Source organism: Lampetra planeri, chromosome 20 (assembly GCF_965212315.1).
Source record: "Lampetra planeri chromosome 20, kcLamPlan1.2.h2, whole genome shotgun sequence".
In the NCBI taxonomy this organism is placed as follows: domain Eukaryota; kingdom Metazoa; phylum Chordata; class Hyperoartia; order Petromyzontiformes; family Petromyzontidae; genus Lampetra; species Lampetra planeri.
This window is the reverse complement of record NC_136126.1, coordinates 7,260,029-7,277,146: the sequence shown is the minus strand read 5'-3', so window position 1 is coordinate 7,277,146 and position 17,118 is coordinate 7,260,029. Positions and strand designations below refer to the sequence as shown.

At 40.8% G+C, this 17,118-nt stretch overlaps 1 protein-coding gene across 4 annotated transcripts in view; it reads left to right on the top strand.

Moving 5' to 3' along the window:
• FBXW2 (F-box and WD repeat domain containing 2) overlaps positions 1–17,118 on the top strand; it is a 127,086-nt gene that overhangs the window by 38,200 nt on the left and 71,768 nt on the right. For all 4 annotated transcript variants that reach the window (XM_078603446.1, XM_078603444.1, XM_078603445.1 and 1 more), the window contains one exon: positions 12,499–12,693. In XM_078603446.1, coding sequence (XP_078459572.1) covers positions 12,499–12,693 — 195 coding nt within the window. The remainder of the gene's footprint in view (positions 1–12,498; positions 12,694–17,118) is intronic.

The window sequence follows — 17,118 nt, the reverse complement described above, 5'->3', positions numbered from 1 at the left end:
TAATAGGGTCAAAGGTGCATGTCTTAATCCCGTATTAATCTGACCTTTATATGTGGTCTTTTCATTTGAGCTTGCCTATTGAATTGCAGTCACTAGGAGGCCTGGTATTGCACAATATAGGATGATATTAATGTGTTGATTGCATTGCCCTTTCCAGCATGCAGCCACTGTTATTTGACATTTACAGTCTGGTTTTTATGCAATAGTGTGTTGTGGTATTTAGTGGTCAGTTTAAGCATTTATTTTATATATAATGACTGATAATATATTCTTTGGGTCTTTCAGTAAAGTCACATAGATAGAAAAAAGAATAACGATTGCTTGTGTTGCGATCGAAACGTTATATTTTTATTATTATTTTTATTCACTTTATTTTCATTTTTTAATTTTATTGTTATTTTTTTTATATGTACGTGACTTTATTGAAAGACCCAAAAGAATAATAATTCCTGCAGTCACGAAAGCTTTAAGTAAAGATTTGACTGATAAATGTTTTAGCAATTAAATTATAAGGAAAAAAAGTACAGCCCATTCCACTGCTGCATGAAGGTCTGTCCATGCCATGTCAGTCATGGAAGTTGTTTGATCATCGTTCACCAGGCTTGTTATTATGAGTTGATGTGTGTGGGGGAGAGTGGATTGGCAAGAATGGATTGTATATACCAGGGGTCTCCAGGCTGGGAACCGCTGGTATATATACCATTTGTCTATGATGCTTTGGCTGGGAACAGAACTTAGGTCGTTACAATCGTAATGCAATACACATGCAGACCTTGCCTCATGGTGCAGTGCGCTATATAATTGTGCCACAAATTCATCGCAAAAAAACCCCGATAGTAATGCGACTGAGCAAATAATTTTGCCCAAAGTGGCAGATTTACCCACGTGTAGAATTTAAATGTATGCCACAGTAATGAGTAAATATTATTCTGTATTGACGAGCAATGCAATGATGCATTGTATACATCGATTCTTGTACTCACGATATAGGCATCAAATTGTGCATGCATAGTGAGTCCAACTAAGTCGCAGACGTTATCTTGGGAGCAACACTAATTATTAACACAACCACACGAACATAACACAACCTACGCTCGGGTCTCGAATGCCCATCTAACCACGCTGCGGCAGAACTAGACACGGTTCGCTATCCCGGCCCGGACCACAAGGTGGGTCCTGGACCGCGTGGCTAGAGGCGGCTTCTCCCCGACGTGGATCTTCGAACACCAACACTTTGAAGAACCCCGATCTCCTCACGGAGCTCTCGTTATATGCTCCCGGGCTGGGGCTGGCTCCACCCTTAGCCCCGCCCACCTTCCAGGCTCCTTTGGGCCCCTTCTCGAATGTTCCCGAGAGCTCTCCGGGACCACGTGACCGCCCCTCGGCCCCCGTCCACTGGTGGCCCCCGTCCAATATCGTCCGGTCATGTGACAACAGGTCACAGCCAGAGTGTCATGCCCCAGAGTAACGCTGACTGGCAGACGCTCGCTCTCGCTCCCTCACTGGGAGCCGGCAACCCACGCTGCTCGCGGTGCCTCCGCGCTAACCAGCGCTCACCCAACCACCACTAGTGTTGGAACTGCAGCCCGCAACCCGGGCTGCCCACAATGGCAACATTTTTCGATTTAAAGCTTTCGTGACTGCAGGGATTCATATTCTTGGTTCTTTCGGTAAAGTCACGTAGAAGGGAAATAATAAAATAATAAAAATAAAACATAATAAAATACAATTCTCACGACGTTTCGGCCACAACGCAGGACGGGGTGGCCGAAACGTTGTGAGAATTTTATTTTATTATGTTTTATTTTATTATTTCCCTTCTACGTGACTTTACCGAAAGAACCAAGAAAATGACAACATTACCGGCCGTGACTTCGCAAGTCCCGGCACCACACAGTGACAATTACAGTCACTACACATGTAAACTTATATTATGTACAATGTTGCATGCAATTGGTTCACGTAAACTTTGCAGCCACTTGAGGCACAATATTCACCAAAGTAGCAAAACAACTGATTATTTAAATCAATTTGCATTCAGAAATCGTGACGATTTAATTGAATCGCGAGGGGCCCAGATCGCTACACCTCCACTTTATTTCTTTCTTTCGTATGGCATTTGAAAAGCACCTGCCATTATTGTACAACTGTATGGTGAGTCTGGCAATCCATTCGATGGCATCAGGAGTTGTATGTATGTTGAACTTCTTTCGCACCGTTCATAACTACTTGCGCTAATTGGAGGTGTGGGGGAGGGACAACAGACTGTACACAAAAATCAGGAGTTGCTTGAATCATTGTATAGCATGCTTACCTCGTGTGTAATTGTATAATGGTTTTGACTATAATCTTTACAAGTGATCAATTAAAAATAGCATTACCTGCAGAAATGTTGCTCAAATTCATTTAAATTAATTCAAAACGAACCTACGTTATTTAAGTTACAGGCATGTTAAAGGTGTTGTGCTTCTCTTTTCTGCAGCTCTTGCATCTGGTTTCTCAGAATACAGCTACACATTTCCGATCTATTCAATTGATAATTGCTTCTTGGCAAGTTTAACACGTAGGCTTTCAAGACCAATATCATCCATAATATAGTTTTTTTTGGGTTAATATAAATATAAATGTGCCGTTAAACCCGCCACCACCTGACAGCCAATTAGTAAGGTTTGTCACGTTAACAGAACGTGCCAATTACTAGTGTAGTTGGTGTTACGGGAGGGCAAACAAACACAAAAGGGGAGATGCGCCCGCACACGTAAGGGTGTCTACATCCACGTCCGTAACGGTTAGCCCTGGGGGGCTGGGGTGGCGCTGTGATCCCCCAGAGCCCCAACCCTCGGGGGGGAATTACTATATAAGATGGGGAGCCGGTAGGCTCGGGGTCGAGTATCGCAGCTTAACCAGCGAAGAGCGAAGACCAGCAGGATAGGCCCTGGAACTCCCCTGGCTCGCTGTCCTTCTAAGGACCGACCAGGGCAAGCCAGCGGCGCGGCCCTGAGAGCCCAGAGCCGATGCTCTTGTAAGAGCCGGTCTGGTTGGCTAAGGGTGCCGAGATCCAAGCTTGGCCAGAGCCGGATCAGCTAGCCTCCCCTAGCTCTCGAGTGGAGGACCTGGGAGCAGGCTAGCCGAGCTAGCGCTAGGGGTGTCTCCCTGTTAGACGGGTGAAGGGGCCGTTACCCCTTCAAGTATTGTGTTCTGCCCTTTGGTTGAATAAATAAGTGTGCCTCCGACTACGTCGTCTCCGTCTCACTGAGAACCCGCTACACACCGGTGTGTTGGAGAGCAAATTAACAACATTTACGTTACAAACCTTACTAATTGGCTGTGTCGGGTGGTGGCGGGTTTAATGACACATTTATATTTACGCGATCTAACCCAAAAAAATTATATTATGCTTCTTAGCCATTTCCCACAAACAACCCTGTGAGAGTTTACTTTACACTAAACCCAATGCAGACAGATAGGGAGACTGCATGCTATGTTAAAGGTGATGTCTTACCATTACATATGCTTACGTTGCCACTGTTTGGCACAGGAGTGTGTAGCCATCTGCCTTGTGTGACCTTTCCATTGCTTGGCTATCAAGTTTAGGGTGCTGTCTATTAGCCCGTTGCACCATCTGGTTGTACTGGAGCAGTCGAGCGTAGCTGTGTGTGGATGAGATTACAACCGTGTCACTGCTCAGAGTTTATGGTTGGAAGTTGTATTGCTGTGTAAAAAAAAAAAAGTGAGAGGCACATTAATCGTTTAAAATTGACTAAGTTTCGTGGGAAGAAGGACACTTCTTGTCAAGATGTCTCCACCTAAATTACTTTGGAAGGACCAGAGAGTTGTGGCCTTTTTATTTTAGCATCGCTTTTCTCTTAAAAGCTGAGTGACACATTTCGTCACAAGCCTCTTGTCTACTCATGACAACCTGGATTCGAAGAGTTTTTATTTATAAATTAACTTCAGTGTTTGAAAGGTGTACAGTGCTAATAGTCGGCTTTGCCTGCTTAGCAAGCCGACCCGTGTACCATTTTATTCGATTGCATGTTTTTTGTTATGTTGGGGCTAGTCATTTGCATTCTGCAGCCTCAGTTATTTATAGCCTTTTCTCAATCCCCTACTAGATGAAGATCTCTCCATGTCGTTTCACTCGTGGGAGTTGTTTTACCATCCATCATGCTTGTGTAGTGTACTTATTCAGAGACACTAGTAGGAGGAGTTATCCCTCTTGTTTATTCCGGCTCTCACAGCCACAGGGGATAAGTCCATACCGGGTCGGGACAGCCAACATGCTTCCAGACCCACAGCTCGAAGAGGCGAAGACCACGATGACAGCAGCACGACGAGTTCCATTGCCGATGGCAGCAGCCCCGACTGTGAGTCGGCGTTCGCCTTTTATTCTTCCCAGCGTGGCCAGGCTCTGCCCTCGGCCACGCCCCCTTCTGGATCCCCCAGAAGGCTCCGGGCTTGGCCCACGGGTCCATTGTCTACCATTCTCCCAGCGCCACCCGCTACAGTGACTCATTCAATGTCACTATACTTGTAAGTGCGGTTTGGTGAAGAGTTTGAGTAGCCTGGACTGGTCAAGATATCACCTGCCACAGATGTTAGCCGTGGCCAGGGATTGATTTATCCAGGTTTATATAGCACAGTATTCTTACTGCTGCGCCTCAATACCCGAGAGAAAATGGGTGCCTAAGTAAGTGTACTTTTTACGAAAAAACAGATAGTGTGTGTGTATATGACACATTTCAAATGTGTCTCAATGTTTACGATTGAATAGCGTAGTCGCAGGAGCAAAATCTCTCCATGGTGTCTGGGCTGGCTGTGCCTCAAATTTGTTTTTGGTAAGACATACTGTGCTGAAATAATAGGCATGCAATTTGATGTTTTTATTTATTGTAAAATGGATTTGTCACTTTAATTGTGAAAATCTCATTGTTGATTATAATGATTATTTGAATGCAGCACTGTAGAATGTGTGTGCTTGTTGAACATCTGAATGTGTAAGTTAATCGGGATAGAGGATGTCATAGATTCCACACATGGGGAATGCTGAGCTGTCAAATGGCTGTTAACCTTGTTTTGTTTCTTTGGTGGTGTTAAAAATTGCATGGCTCTGCGCTTAAGCAAAACAAACTATCTTGTGCCTGCATCATGGCCAATTTTTCCACGTACTCTAAAAGATAATTTCCTTCCATCAGTTTTCTTCAATCAGTTTGGATTGTTGTAAATAGTATGCTAAGTGAAATAGGCAAAACATTTTTATTTAAAGTTGATATTGGAGGCACTGAATGAACAGTATATTAATCTACACTTCACTGCATGTTCTGTGTATTTACCAGATTACAAAGCTGTGCTTGCTAGGTATGGCTAACCCGATGTAAGGTAGCACTAACCTGTAATCTAGCTGCTGAGAAGCTCAACATCAGTGGGGTAGATTTAGGATCATTCCATCTCAGTGATGTATTTGACTAGGCTTTTGCTTCTTCGATGTATGAATTTGTCTTCTCCTTAGCCACATCCCACCCAGCTTTGTAGTGTGATGTGCCCAGTTATAGGTATGAGGCAAAAGTGCTAAAAGATCACTTTTTGAAAACGAGAGGCATATTGAGCGTGCTTATTTTCTTAATTTTATTATCCTTTGTAAACTTATACATTTTTTAATAACATTTACATTTTCATTTCAAGGCTTTGAATGACCAACACGCTTGGAAAACAAACACATGAGTTACATTAATGATTATAAATGCTGTAGCTAGCCATCACCAAAAATGTCCTAACTGTCCTGTTTTGGTAAGCCGTATATCTAACCACTAACTGTGTTGCTAAATTGCCATTAAAATAATGATAGAATCTTGGGATAATGGAATTGGGGGCAGGGTCTCAAATGGGAAACGTGATTGAATTTCTGATTCATTACTGTAGAAGCAATGTTGAGCACTTGAAAGACGCCCTAAAATAAAACATGGAAAAAAATGTGTAATTCCATAACTCATTGTCATGTGAGTGGATTATATCATCACTCTCTTTGACCTGCCTTGACCTGTGCCACCAAGATATGGGTGCAATCAGGAGCTGGGACATTTACCATAGCTGGCCTCGTGTACTTCTCATAGAAGATTCTTCAATAAATACTTTGAGAGCTAAGGATATTTGGAAATGCAAACAAGCCGTGCAAGCCTATGCAATAAGTACGCTTCCTCAGTCCCAATTATGGTTGCATATGAAATACTGTGTGCCAAATTATTTTTACAGGTTTGTACAAATTTGTCATGTGGACTTATAGAAATAAGATGGCAAGGTTATCTTATAATGAGATTTATTCTTGGATTGCATAGGAAAACTCCGAATTAAATAAGTATGCATATATTGCATTAAAAAAAATTACTCGATTAAAACAGGTAAAATAAAGCTTTCCACCACAGTCAGCGGGCTACGAACAGCAGCTTTTGTGCCCTGCACTTACCCTGACTCTTCACTTTTCCTCTAAATGATGTTCCCGAAACATTTCCTCTAGTTAGGCAGTCTGCGAGCTCGCTTGGTCCCTGAGTTGCTCTTATGATGAAAGCTACAACTCAAAACAACTTGCAAGCCCAAATAGTTAATGTCCTGAATCTGAGTCACCTAGCCTAGTTTTTCCTGTGTCATACAATCACTCTGGTACAGTGGGATTAAGGTCAACCATTGCCATGGTGGTATGCCAGGGGGCTGTCTGGTTGAGCCCAATGGTCCTTTTGGGAAGTCTCATGAAATCCATTCAACACTGGTAAATGAGCCATCTATGGCATAGCCACCATGATTCCGTGACATAAGTTGTCACTGGGGACTCTTAAAGATCAAATTAAGATTGATTGATTTGCCAGTTAAAATAATGCGTGACCTTTACCTTTGTGTGAGTGTGTGCATGTGTGCGTGCATGCTTTTTTAAAAATAACTAGTTATATAAAATTAGTGTGATTAAGTGAGATTTTAAAAGTACATTTTAGAGCAATATTTTTTTATTGTGATATGGATAATACTGTAGTCATTTTAAACAGTGGATTGTTCTTTTGTGTTCAGATATGTCTTTACATTTTTTATAATGAGGCACTCATTGTTTGAGATTGTAATATTAAAGTACACGTGCACACAGTTGGATATACAGTACACTTTGTTTTTCATAATAACATTCGTAATATACCACGTATTAAATTATTTGTGAATAAAGATTGATCTAAAAAATAAACATAGCAGGTCAATGGTTCCTTGAGTATCTGTCTGTGCTTCATGAAGCAAATCGTTGTAGTCATGAGTGAAAGACTAAAAAAAACCCCTCCACTCCTAGGTCAGCCTGACCATTTTCACCCTGCCAATGCCAGTGTGTAGTCGGTATATATATATATTTTTAAAATCAATTTGACATGAATGCCTACTTGTAAATCATTTAGTGCCCTTGACAATTTACCAACAATTTTATTGGATGACCCAAACGATGAATTGTAGAATAACTTGGTCTGAAGCTCAGACAATATGTAATGTAGTGGATATCATAGTCCAGTGTTATTTAAATGCCTCTAACCCTACTAATTATTCTCCACCAAATAATTTTGTGCTGTATTTTTGAATTCTGGTTGTCTATTGATATTAAGTATAATACGAGGCCACCCATCTCTGTAATACATTTAAGATGGTTCCATTGGCAAGCCGTGAGATGGGTTCTGCGTGCACGGTAGAACGAGTAACCCAAGACAATTTGGGCTGACGTTTGTGCAATGGAATTGAACAAAAAAGGCCATTATTGCTATGTTCATCTGAAATGGGAAACATAGATAAGTCTGTTTCTGTTTTATAACATGGCATGTAATGGCCTTGGGGCCTAAAAACAACATTATGAGATGCTCATCTGCTGCTCCGGCTGGTCTGCAAAAAGACAGGCAATTACTGTTCATCAACTTTTATTGACCCTGACAGACCATGGCTCAATCTTAAGGGCGCAAGCACATATCTTCTTAGATTGAAGGAACTTTTAAACAAGAAGTGGACATTTTAATCCAATGCCTTTCAAACGAATATGATTAATTTATTCTGCTGTATTTAAAATAATGCATGTCAATTTGTGATAGGTAGAGAATACAGACGTTGTCTTCTCGACAGGCCTGTTTCTTCACCTGAGGACGGTTGCTTGCGTTGTGGCCGAAACGTCGTGAGAATTATTTTATTATGTTTTATTTTTATTATTTTATTGCTTCCCTTCTACGTGACTTTACCGAAAGAACCAAGAAGATGAATCCCTGCAGTCACGAAAGCTTTAAATCGAAATATAGACGTACTCTGAAACATACTTGCATGTTTGATAAATTGTAATGCGCTCAGCATTCGCAATACTGTGAGCAGATGCTTAATTTTACACCAGTAACACCCATTGTCGACTTTAAATTGGCATCGTCATCAGCAACAGTCGTGATGAATCTATTGCTGGATGAAGGCCTCTCATGTGATGTTTTACTCTATCTTGGTCCTGCACATCAGCTAATCTCATCACTCCCTTCTCCACAGTTGTAATTCTCTGGGGCATGTTACCTCTTTTGGCTGCCATTCCATCACTAGTCACTTGGATCAGCCATCTCTTCACTTGCCACGATGTCCTGCCCAATCTCATTACTTTTCTGAACAGCTGATACGATGCTTCTCCTTGGTGCTTGTTCTCTGATCCATGTGTTCCTCTTTCATAAAAATTCCCAGCATGCGTCTCTCTGCACTTGTTGTGTAATGTTCAGTTTTGGTTACATTTTCTCTATTATTGTCCTATTTTTCTGATATAGATATTTTATAATATGCTATGTAGTATATTCTCTTTTTTTTATTAAGGCCTTAGTTTTTGAAAGCCTGGATGACTATCAGTTGTCACTGAATCTAATATTAGGCCTTATAGTAATTTCAAAGGGAAGGGTCGTGTTGACTGCATTGGCCCATTTCGTGCTGAAGGTGCTTTCAGATTTTCATGTGAACCCGGAATTTGTCCTTCGTTCCACCTCTCTTTCATTCAACGGCAAAAGCTCAGCAACACAGGTTGCATCAGGTAAGCGTACTGGTCTATAGATTTGCAAAGATCCAGGGCCTGGAGGAGGGTAGAACAGTTATACAGGTAGGAACAACAGTTCCACACTGCCCACCAGGGATTATTTGTCTGTCGTGCATAGCCACGCCCTCGATTTGTATATCATAGAGCGCTTCGGGCGGGCTCAGCACCACGTGACGCGCCGCTCCACGCAGCTTGCGCCACGTGACACGGATCGCACGAATGCGCTATCCAAGCAAGTTCCTACCTGCCCACTCCGAAGGAACGTGTTTTGTCTTATACACTCAACAGAAGAGAGGAGAGGCGGCGTCACGGCAGAGAGTCGCCTCATCCTGGAAGCTTATAAGCAGGTGTAAATCGCATTAGACGAGGCCATGTCAGTGTCATGGGCCAGTAGGGTCGGAGTCATTTTGAAGGATATCTGTGGGGTGGCAGTGTGAAGTTCACCTCACACTTTTACCAGCCACTACACCTTTGTGTCCCAGAAAGGCAGCGTTGGGAAAGCGGCCCTCTGAGCTTCAATAACCCAATAAAGCCACTGGGTTGGGAAGAATTGTAATTTTTCTGCCTCCGACTAGGCTCTGGTATTGGTTCTAATATGTATTTCCAGAACATGTCAGTGACCACTGTGAATACATTCGATTTTAGTACTTACCTTAAATCTGGTTTTCATAAGAGGTCATCAACTTGCTACGCGTCCCGACTACCATCCCCTCAAAAATGTGTTTCCTCAGAAAAGAGGGGTACGGTTGTGTCCGTTAGTTACGTGGCATTGGCCCTCGTTGAGGTATGTTCTAGAATGTTTTCAACAATACATGAATCAATATTCGATTGAGAAAGTTGGATCATTTCAGAACCCCCTTTTGTAACACGTTGGTGTTAGCTTGCTCTTTTAGTGACCCCCCCTTCTCCCGCAATAGGCCTGGTGGTTACATAGTCACTGAGGAAGATGGCCATGGGGAGGTCACAGGGTTGAGACTCGATCCCTGGAAGGGGAGCCCCTATGCCTAAGATAATAATAATGTTGTGCATTTGCTAAGTTCCCTGAGTGCTGGGCACTGGAATTGTGTTTTAATGTATGTGTCTGAAGTGTGTCGGTGACCACTTATTAACCAGAGTGCAGTATACATTCATCAATAAATATATTATTTTCTCATGATACGGCGTTGATATAAAGTAATTTCTTTGCTCATGACTTGCATTGACAACACGTACAGTAATGTGAACAAAAAAAAAGACATGTGAGAATTAAAAGCTAAGAAACTATGAGATGGTGTGAGCAATAACAAAAAGAGACTTATTGAATAAAATCGTAATCCCAAGTATTTCCAAGTTATCAAAATCACCGGGAGGCGGGGGGAATAGGTACATGCAGTTTATTTACCAAGGGGCCTTGGCTAAATCCAATATTCGGGGTGTGGCCGTGTCAGTATTTTGAAGCTGGTGATGGAGTGGAAGACGATATAATTCTGGCGGGAGGAGAAGGCAAAAGAGAATGTGGAAAAACTTGATGGCAAGTAGCTGCAATGAGATCAACATGTCCCTGAAGCACGCAGAAGCGGCCTCGTGTACCGAGGGGATTGGTGGAGACAGGTCGCCATATTTTCCCCAGAGGCGAGATATATAGGCAGCAGTAAGATAGGACCAGCTAAGAATACTTTATAGCCTGTGCTTTAAAGTAGCATTGGCGATTTTTCATAAAATTACATAAATATTTTAATTCTATTTTCTTGTCTTTTAAAAGTGTGGGAGATTCAATAGACCTGGTGCGGTACAAATATGGGAAGTTCTGCCTCACATTCTGATTTAAAGCTGGATATTTTTTTTCTTTAACCACCTGAGTTTGAATCCTCATGCTGAAAAACATTAGTGGCGAGTAATAGCTGAACCAATCATGGGCCTTCTCCACTAATCCCCACTGACCAGTGTGGTGAAGTATGGTCATGACTTTGACTGACCATTGTATGAAGAGATGTTCATCCAGCAGTTGTTGACAAAGAACCGTAAGTAATTATTAAAATAATGTTCTAATTTTAATACAAATATAATTCTACGATGTTTTAAATTAGATTCTGAGTAGAAATAAATTATACTCTTTGGTTTTTTCGGTAAAGTCACGTAGGTAAAACAATAAATAAAATAAAATGAAAACAACTAAATTTAGTGTTTAAATGAAAACAACTACATTTAGTTGTTTTCATTTATTTTATTTTATGTATTGTTTTACCTACGTGACTTTACCGACAAAACCAAAGAGTGAATCCTTGCAGTCACGAAAGCTTCAAATCTAGAATTAGAAATAAATTGTTTGACTGATTATTTGGCTTAAAAGAATTTATAAACTTGCAATAAATAATATAATATGTAGATATATAGAATAACCGAAACCACATTTCAGTACAGAGAAGATTTGAGAGTGTAAAGGGTGTTTTTGGATTCGATTGTTGCCAGCATATGTCTCTCATGTTCTTCAGCTGTGCATCATAAAATTACTGTACATGATATAAGATTAATTGTGTCTTTCAATGCTGAAAACACTGTAAATTACAGATAACATGCGTCTCGTTTGCTGTGCATTGTTAACCCCGCAAGAATTATAGATGGCATTTTGTGACTTTAGTCGAACAGACTTTTTTTATGTTGCCTACTGGAAGCCACACTCTGTCAAAGCGATGGGGCTCTAAGTAAGAATTGTACTGCTGTGGTTGTGGGAATGACATTCACTAAATTCATGAGGCACATTCAATAAATGCCTGGCTTGGGACTCCGCCAGTTGCTTCTGCACTTGCGCACCATATCTCAGAGTCCTGTGCATTCCTGATTGCAAAACTTGCTTAATATGTAGTGTCCTTTTACGTATTTTCTACATTCATTCTCGAGCAGGGGTTGGCAACCTACGGCTCCGGAGCCGAATGCGGCTCTTTAAGGACGAGTTTTTGACCGTTGTTTATGAATGACCGTCTCGTATTCACAGGCATTGTGGCTCTTTAAATATTTATTTGTTAACCGAATTCGAAAATAAAAGCTCTTGTTATTATTTTTGTTGTCAACCTCTGTTCTAAAGTTTACCACTGGTTTTCTTGACTTAATAATGCAGTCATTCAGTAATTATGTTATTTTCTATAATTTAATCACATGAAGGTATTTTGAACAAAAATGCAAATATTTCACTCTTTTTAACATACAAATGAGGAGTTTTTAAATATTCTACCATTTGTGTGGTATCAATGCTGGCCAAATCCAGCAATGTGTGTGCAAATCTCCTTCTCCAATTTTCTTTCAAAAAAATGTCCCAGACTAAATTGACAATATGTGAAGAAAAAAAAAACATTTTACAACAGTGCAGATGTTAAAAGAACCGGGTACACATCCTCCCAAATACTGAAAGTGGAGGTAGTATTTCTTGCTTTTTGTGTTTAGTTTCTCTTTGTGAATTTACATTTCAGGCTCGGACGACCTTTCTGCCAAGCTGTGGGACGTAAAGACGGGGCAATGCGTGTACGGCATCCAGACGCACACGTGCGCTGATGTCAAGTTTGACGAGCACAAGCTGGTGACGGCGTCCTTCGATAACACGCTGGCGTGCTGGGAGTGGAGCACGGGCAAGCGCACACGCCACTTCCGCGGGCACACTGCTGCAGGTGACAACTGAGCATTCTCTGGCACAGCCCAGCGGCCTCAGCCTGGCTCTGGTCTACACCTGATAGCTGTCGCATCGATACAAAGTTAACTGCTAGGCGAGTCCAAAAATAAATAAGAAAATTTAATGGGTTTGCATATGATTCACAAGACCAATCTTGGCTGCACAGCTTCTTTTGGCCCTACCTTGAGCCTATTCCTATTCTTGCCAGTTTACAAAAGCTGCCACAGTTCCACCAATCTTGTTGCTATTTCTGTAAAGTGATGAAAATAAGTTAGATTATATACTCAGAAACCTCATGATGACACCTGAATTGTAATGTCCTTTGATGGTGTGTGTGCTGGGGAAAAATGATCATTAGATTTATGCAGTGGCACTTGTGTAAAATGAAGGTGCTGCACAATTGCCTGACCTCTCATGCCCTTTCGGGGTTGGCAAAGTCACGTGGATATGAAAGCAGAGCTATGGCTGATTGTATAATCAGCTGGCTTTGGAGCAGGAAGCGACCACTGTCAGTGGCTCTGGATGAGTTATAATTCTACAGGGACTTCACAGCCAATGTATAATGCTGGTGCAGACTAGAATTAGACCACAAAAAATGTGATGCTCATGGGAATGAGGCTAATGCTGCCCAGCACTTCATGAATACACATCTAGGGTACACCACAAACTGTTGATGTTATTGATAGCTTAATTTTAATCACATTTTATAGTTTCACTATATGTGTAATCTTTTTTGTTCATAACAAAAGTTCCCAACATGTACATGCTCATACAGTATATTTATTTGGATTAGAATCCATTCATACTCAAAACCGGGTCCAGGACAAAATAATGCCATGGGCTACTACTCTCTTACATTCCAACTATTGCCTAAAGACTTTTCTGGCTTCTTCAGACAACTATCATGACAGTCTCTGCCTTACCGTTGCCCTACTCAGATGCCTTAACACATCAGAGGTTGGAGGTCGGGTCCTGCTGTAGGATGTGACCACGAATCCCATTTATATTGCTATTGGGGATGTTAAATACATTTTAATGCAGGAGGATGACGCGAGAAAGCATTAAACCAACATCTGTGTCACTTTTTTTTGTGCGCCAATAACTGGTGGGTGATGTAAAGCAGTGTAATGCCAGGCATGTTTTACTGTTATCCAATACTTTTTGTTGAGTAGGTGGCTGTAAGCAATTTTCATTCAGCTAACGATAAAAAAAACACCCTGACTCAGCAGAGGACAGAGACTCTACTACAGTTCAAATGAAACCTAATTTTAGTTATTGCCTTCAAAGACAACTGTGTTAAGTGCTGCTTTGTCAGCAAAATAATGGATTGGCCGATATACAATATTGTGTCTGGCTGTAGACTATTCATGCACTCATAACTTTCTAAAGCAATGGAGAGAGAACAAAATAAGGATGTACACCATTGGAACCTCCTTTGCCAGTAGCAAAATGTGATAATAAATGCTTACCCCGAGCTCTCATACTCTGATGGTGCATTGTCTTTGAGTTGTGCGCCTATTGGCGTCATCTCGTCCAACACCATGTGAGACTAGGCTCTAAGAAAAGCTGTCTCGGTGTGGACCAATCAGTTTCAAGGACAGTGCAATCATTCAGAGTGGTGTTTTTTGTTTGAATTCCGACCGCAGGTATTGTGGTCAGTGCAAACATGACTCCTTGTAAAAAAGGTGTCAGTTTTGTTGCCAGATAAAAGGGTAAAACCAATTACCAAAATAAGGATGTGTAAGCCTAAACAATTAAAAAAGCCCTTATAAAAGACATTTGTTCACGGTTTTCAGAGTTGTTTTGCATTGGCTGTACAAGCAATTATACAATAAGATATGCACAGTTTTACGTTGAACATAGGCGATTATGGTTATTAAGCTATGCGAGACATACACTCTGCTTAGTGAATTGTATTTTTTTTTATCAAGATGAAAAATTGTAGCTCAATGCAACATCCACAGGAATCTTATTTTAAGAATAGATTTAGCATTTATTGTACTGCAAAACAATCGTGACTAAAAAGACTCTATAGAGCGGCATGGTGGGCAGCAATGCAAATGGCTGCATCGAACAATAGCTGCATGATGTAGCAGTCTTGCTAATGAGCAGCGGAGGAAGTCAATAAAACCAAAACTCGCTTCACATTAAAGGCACTCTGATAGGTTCGCTGGGGAAATGCCACATGCAATTTGTGTGCACTCTCGCATACAGAGTAGATCATTATTGTGCAAGATATTTTTTTTAGTTCGTAATATTCTGAGAATACCTTTTTGTGGGACATTTCTTCTACATTATTAAGAGCAGCATAGTGGACTGTATGTGTACCCCATGTCATTGTGTGCTAGTGTATGTTATTCTTGTCCTGAATTGTCACAGCTTCCTGGAAGTCATGCAAATTTCACCTAAAACGAAGATATTCTTGGTTCTTTCGGTAAAGTCACGTAGAAGGGAAATAATAAAAGAATAAAACAATAAAATTCTCACGACGTTTCGATTGCAACACAAGCAATCATCATCAGGTGTGAAAACCACAGCAAGAATTTTTTTGAAAAAAGTTAAGAATAAATGCCACTTTTTTCTAAAAAATTATTGCTGTGGTTTTCACACCTGATGATGATTGCTTGTGTTGCAATCGAAACGTCGTGATAATTTAAATGTTATTATTTTATTATTTACCTTCTACGTGACTTTACCGAAAGAACCAAGAATATGAATCCCTGCAGTCACGAAAGCTTTAAATCGAAATTTAAAACGAAGAGGTACCATTTTAGTGCGTTGTATATATAATAACGGTACAATAACAATATAAATCCCTCACCGAGTGTCAGGACTTTTTTTTAAGGGTCCTGATTTGAGATGCTTTCCTCATTCCACGTGCAAGAATTTTGCATGTTGAAAGAGTACCTGGAGATAACCCACTCTGATGAGAGGATAACTCAAAGCTCTGCACAGATGTATTCAAGAATCCTTGCACTTTACGGTAAAACCTTGGATTGCGAGCATAATTCGTTCCGGAAACGTGTTTGTAATCCAAAGCACTCGTATATCAGTTGTGATCACGTGACGCTCGGCAGACAAAGCGTAAACACGTACTACTCGTATTGCAAGACCTCGCGTTTTTCAAGTTAATATTTATTTACAATTTTTTGCTCGTCTTGTAAAACACTCGCAGACCAAGTTACTCGTAATCCAAGGTTTTACTGTACTACCATCTCCTGGTTCCCTCGTAGTCCAGCAGGTTTGCGAGTTTCACGAATTTGTGTGATCCACCAACCGTCACCTCCAAAGTACTACATAATTATAGGTGTGTGCCACTGCGCTTGGCTCAAAAACAAAGATCCGCCATTGTAATTTTTTATCTACTGTGATGTCTTCGAACCTGATAGGCTCATGTTGTGATGACATCACCTTTACTCTATTTAAGACTGAAACAGGAAGACTTCTTCACAATTCTGGCAAATCGCCTGATGAAGCTGGTTGTAATCACCAGTGAAACATCATCGTACTCAAATTGTAAATGGTGAGGGTTTACTCTCAACACACTGGTGTGCTGAAGTAGTAACTCCCAACCATTGCTCGAGTTCCTCATGTTTGTAAAATGTTATTGTATTTTTGCAGTGATTAAGTGATTTTACTACCCCCATTGTCGTCTAAACGACCGTCTAGTGCTAGTTGCCTTACCTGGTAAGAAGTGCTGCGTAAATCATATATTGGGAAGCTAAAATGCAATCATAAGGGAAGGTGGAAGAGATGAAAAGTGAACTGGAACATTTGTTAGGGGTTTACACAGTCCACCTTAACGATCATTTTTAAACCAAGCAGACAATGTGAAGGCTACTGTGCAGCAATGCTTTCCTATTGGTTCCCCCCCCCCCATCTCTAAAGTCCTGGAATGTATCCCTATGCCTCCCATGTTATATGTACTTTTGGTAAGGAAATTTTTGATCACGAAGTGACTTCATGGAATGCATCTACATCATTAACGGAGGCATTACTGTACTCATGAGTTCCCAAGTTTTCAAACGTACATTTGATAAGTTTCCTTTTATGAAGTATTGTATTATAACCAATGCATTGACAGATAGCTCAGTGCAAAAAAAATCCTTCGTATCAAAAAAACATGTCATTTGATCATGCTCAATGAAATAAAAAAATGCACTGGTTCGGTCACCTTCATGGATAAGCAGCAAGAAATATGAGTAGAAACTGTCAGCAGTAAAAATATTCATACAGATGTGAACATCTTAAAACTTTGTCTCCATATACAATTGAGCAGATGGTACTTCTTAACCTACTCCTTCAAAAAGTTTGGATTATGTTTAGAAGATGCCGCCGTTTGATCATTTTGCAAGAGAGAAATCTACTGCTGAGAAGTGCCCTCATTATTTCATACAATGCTAGCCTGTTATTTTTTATTGCT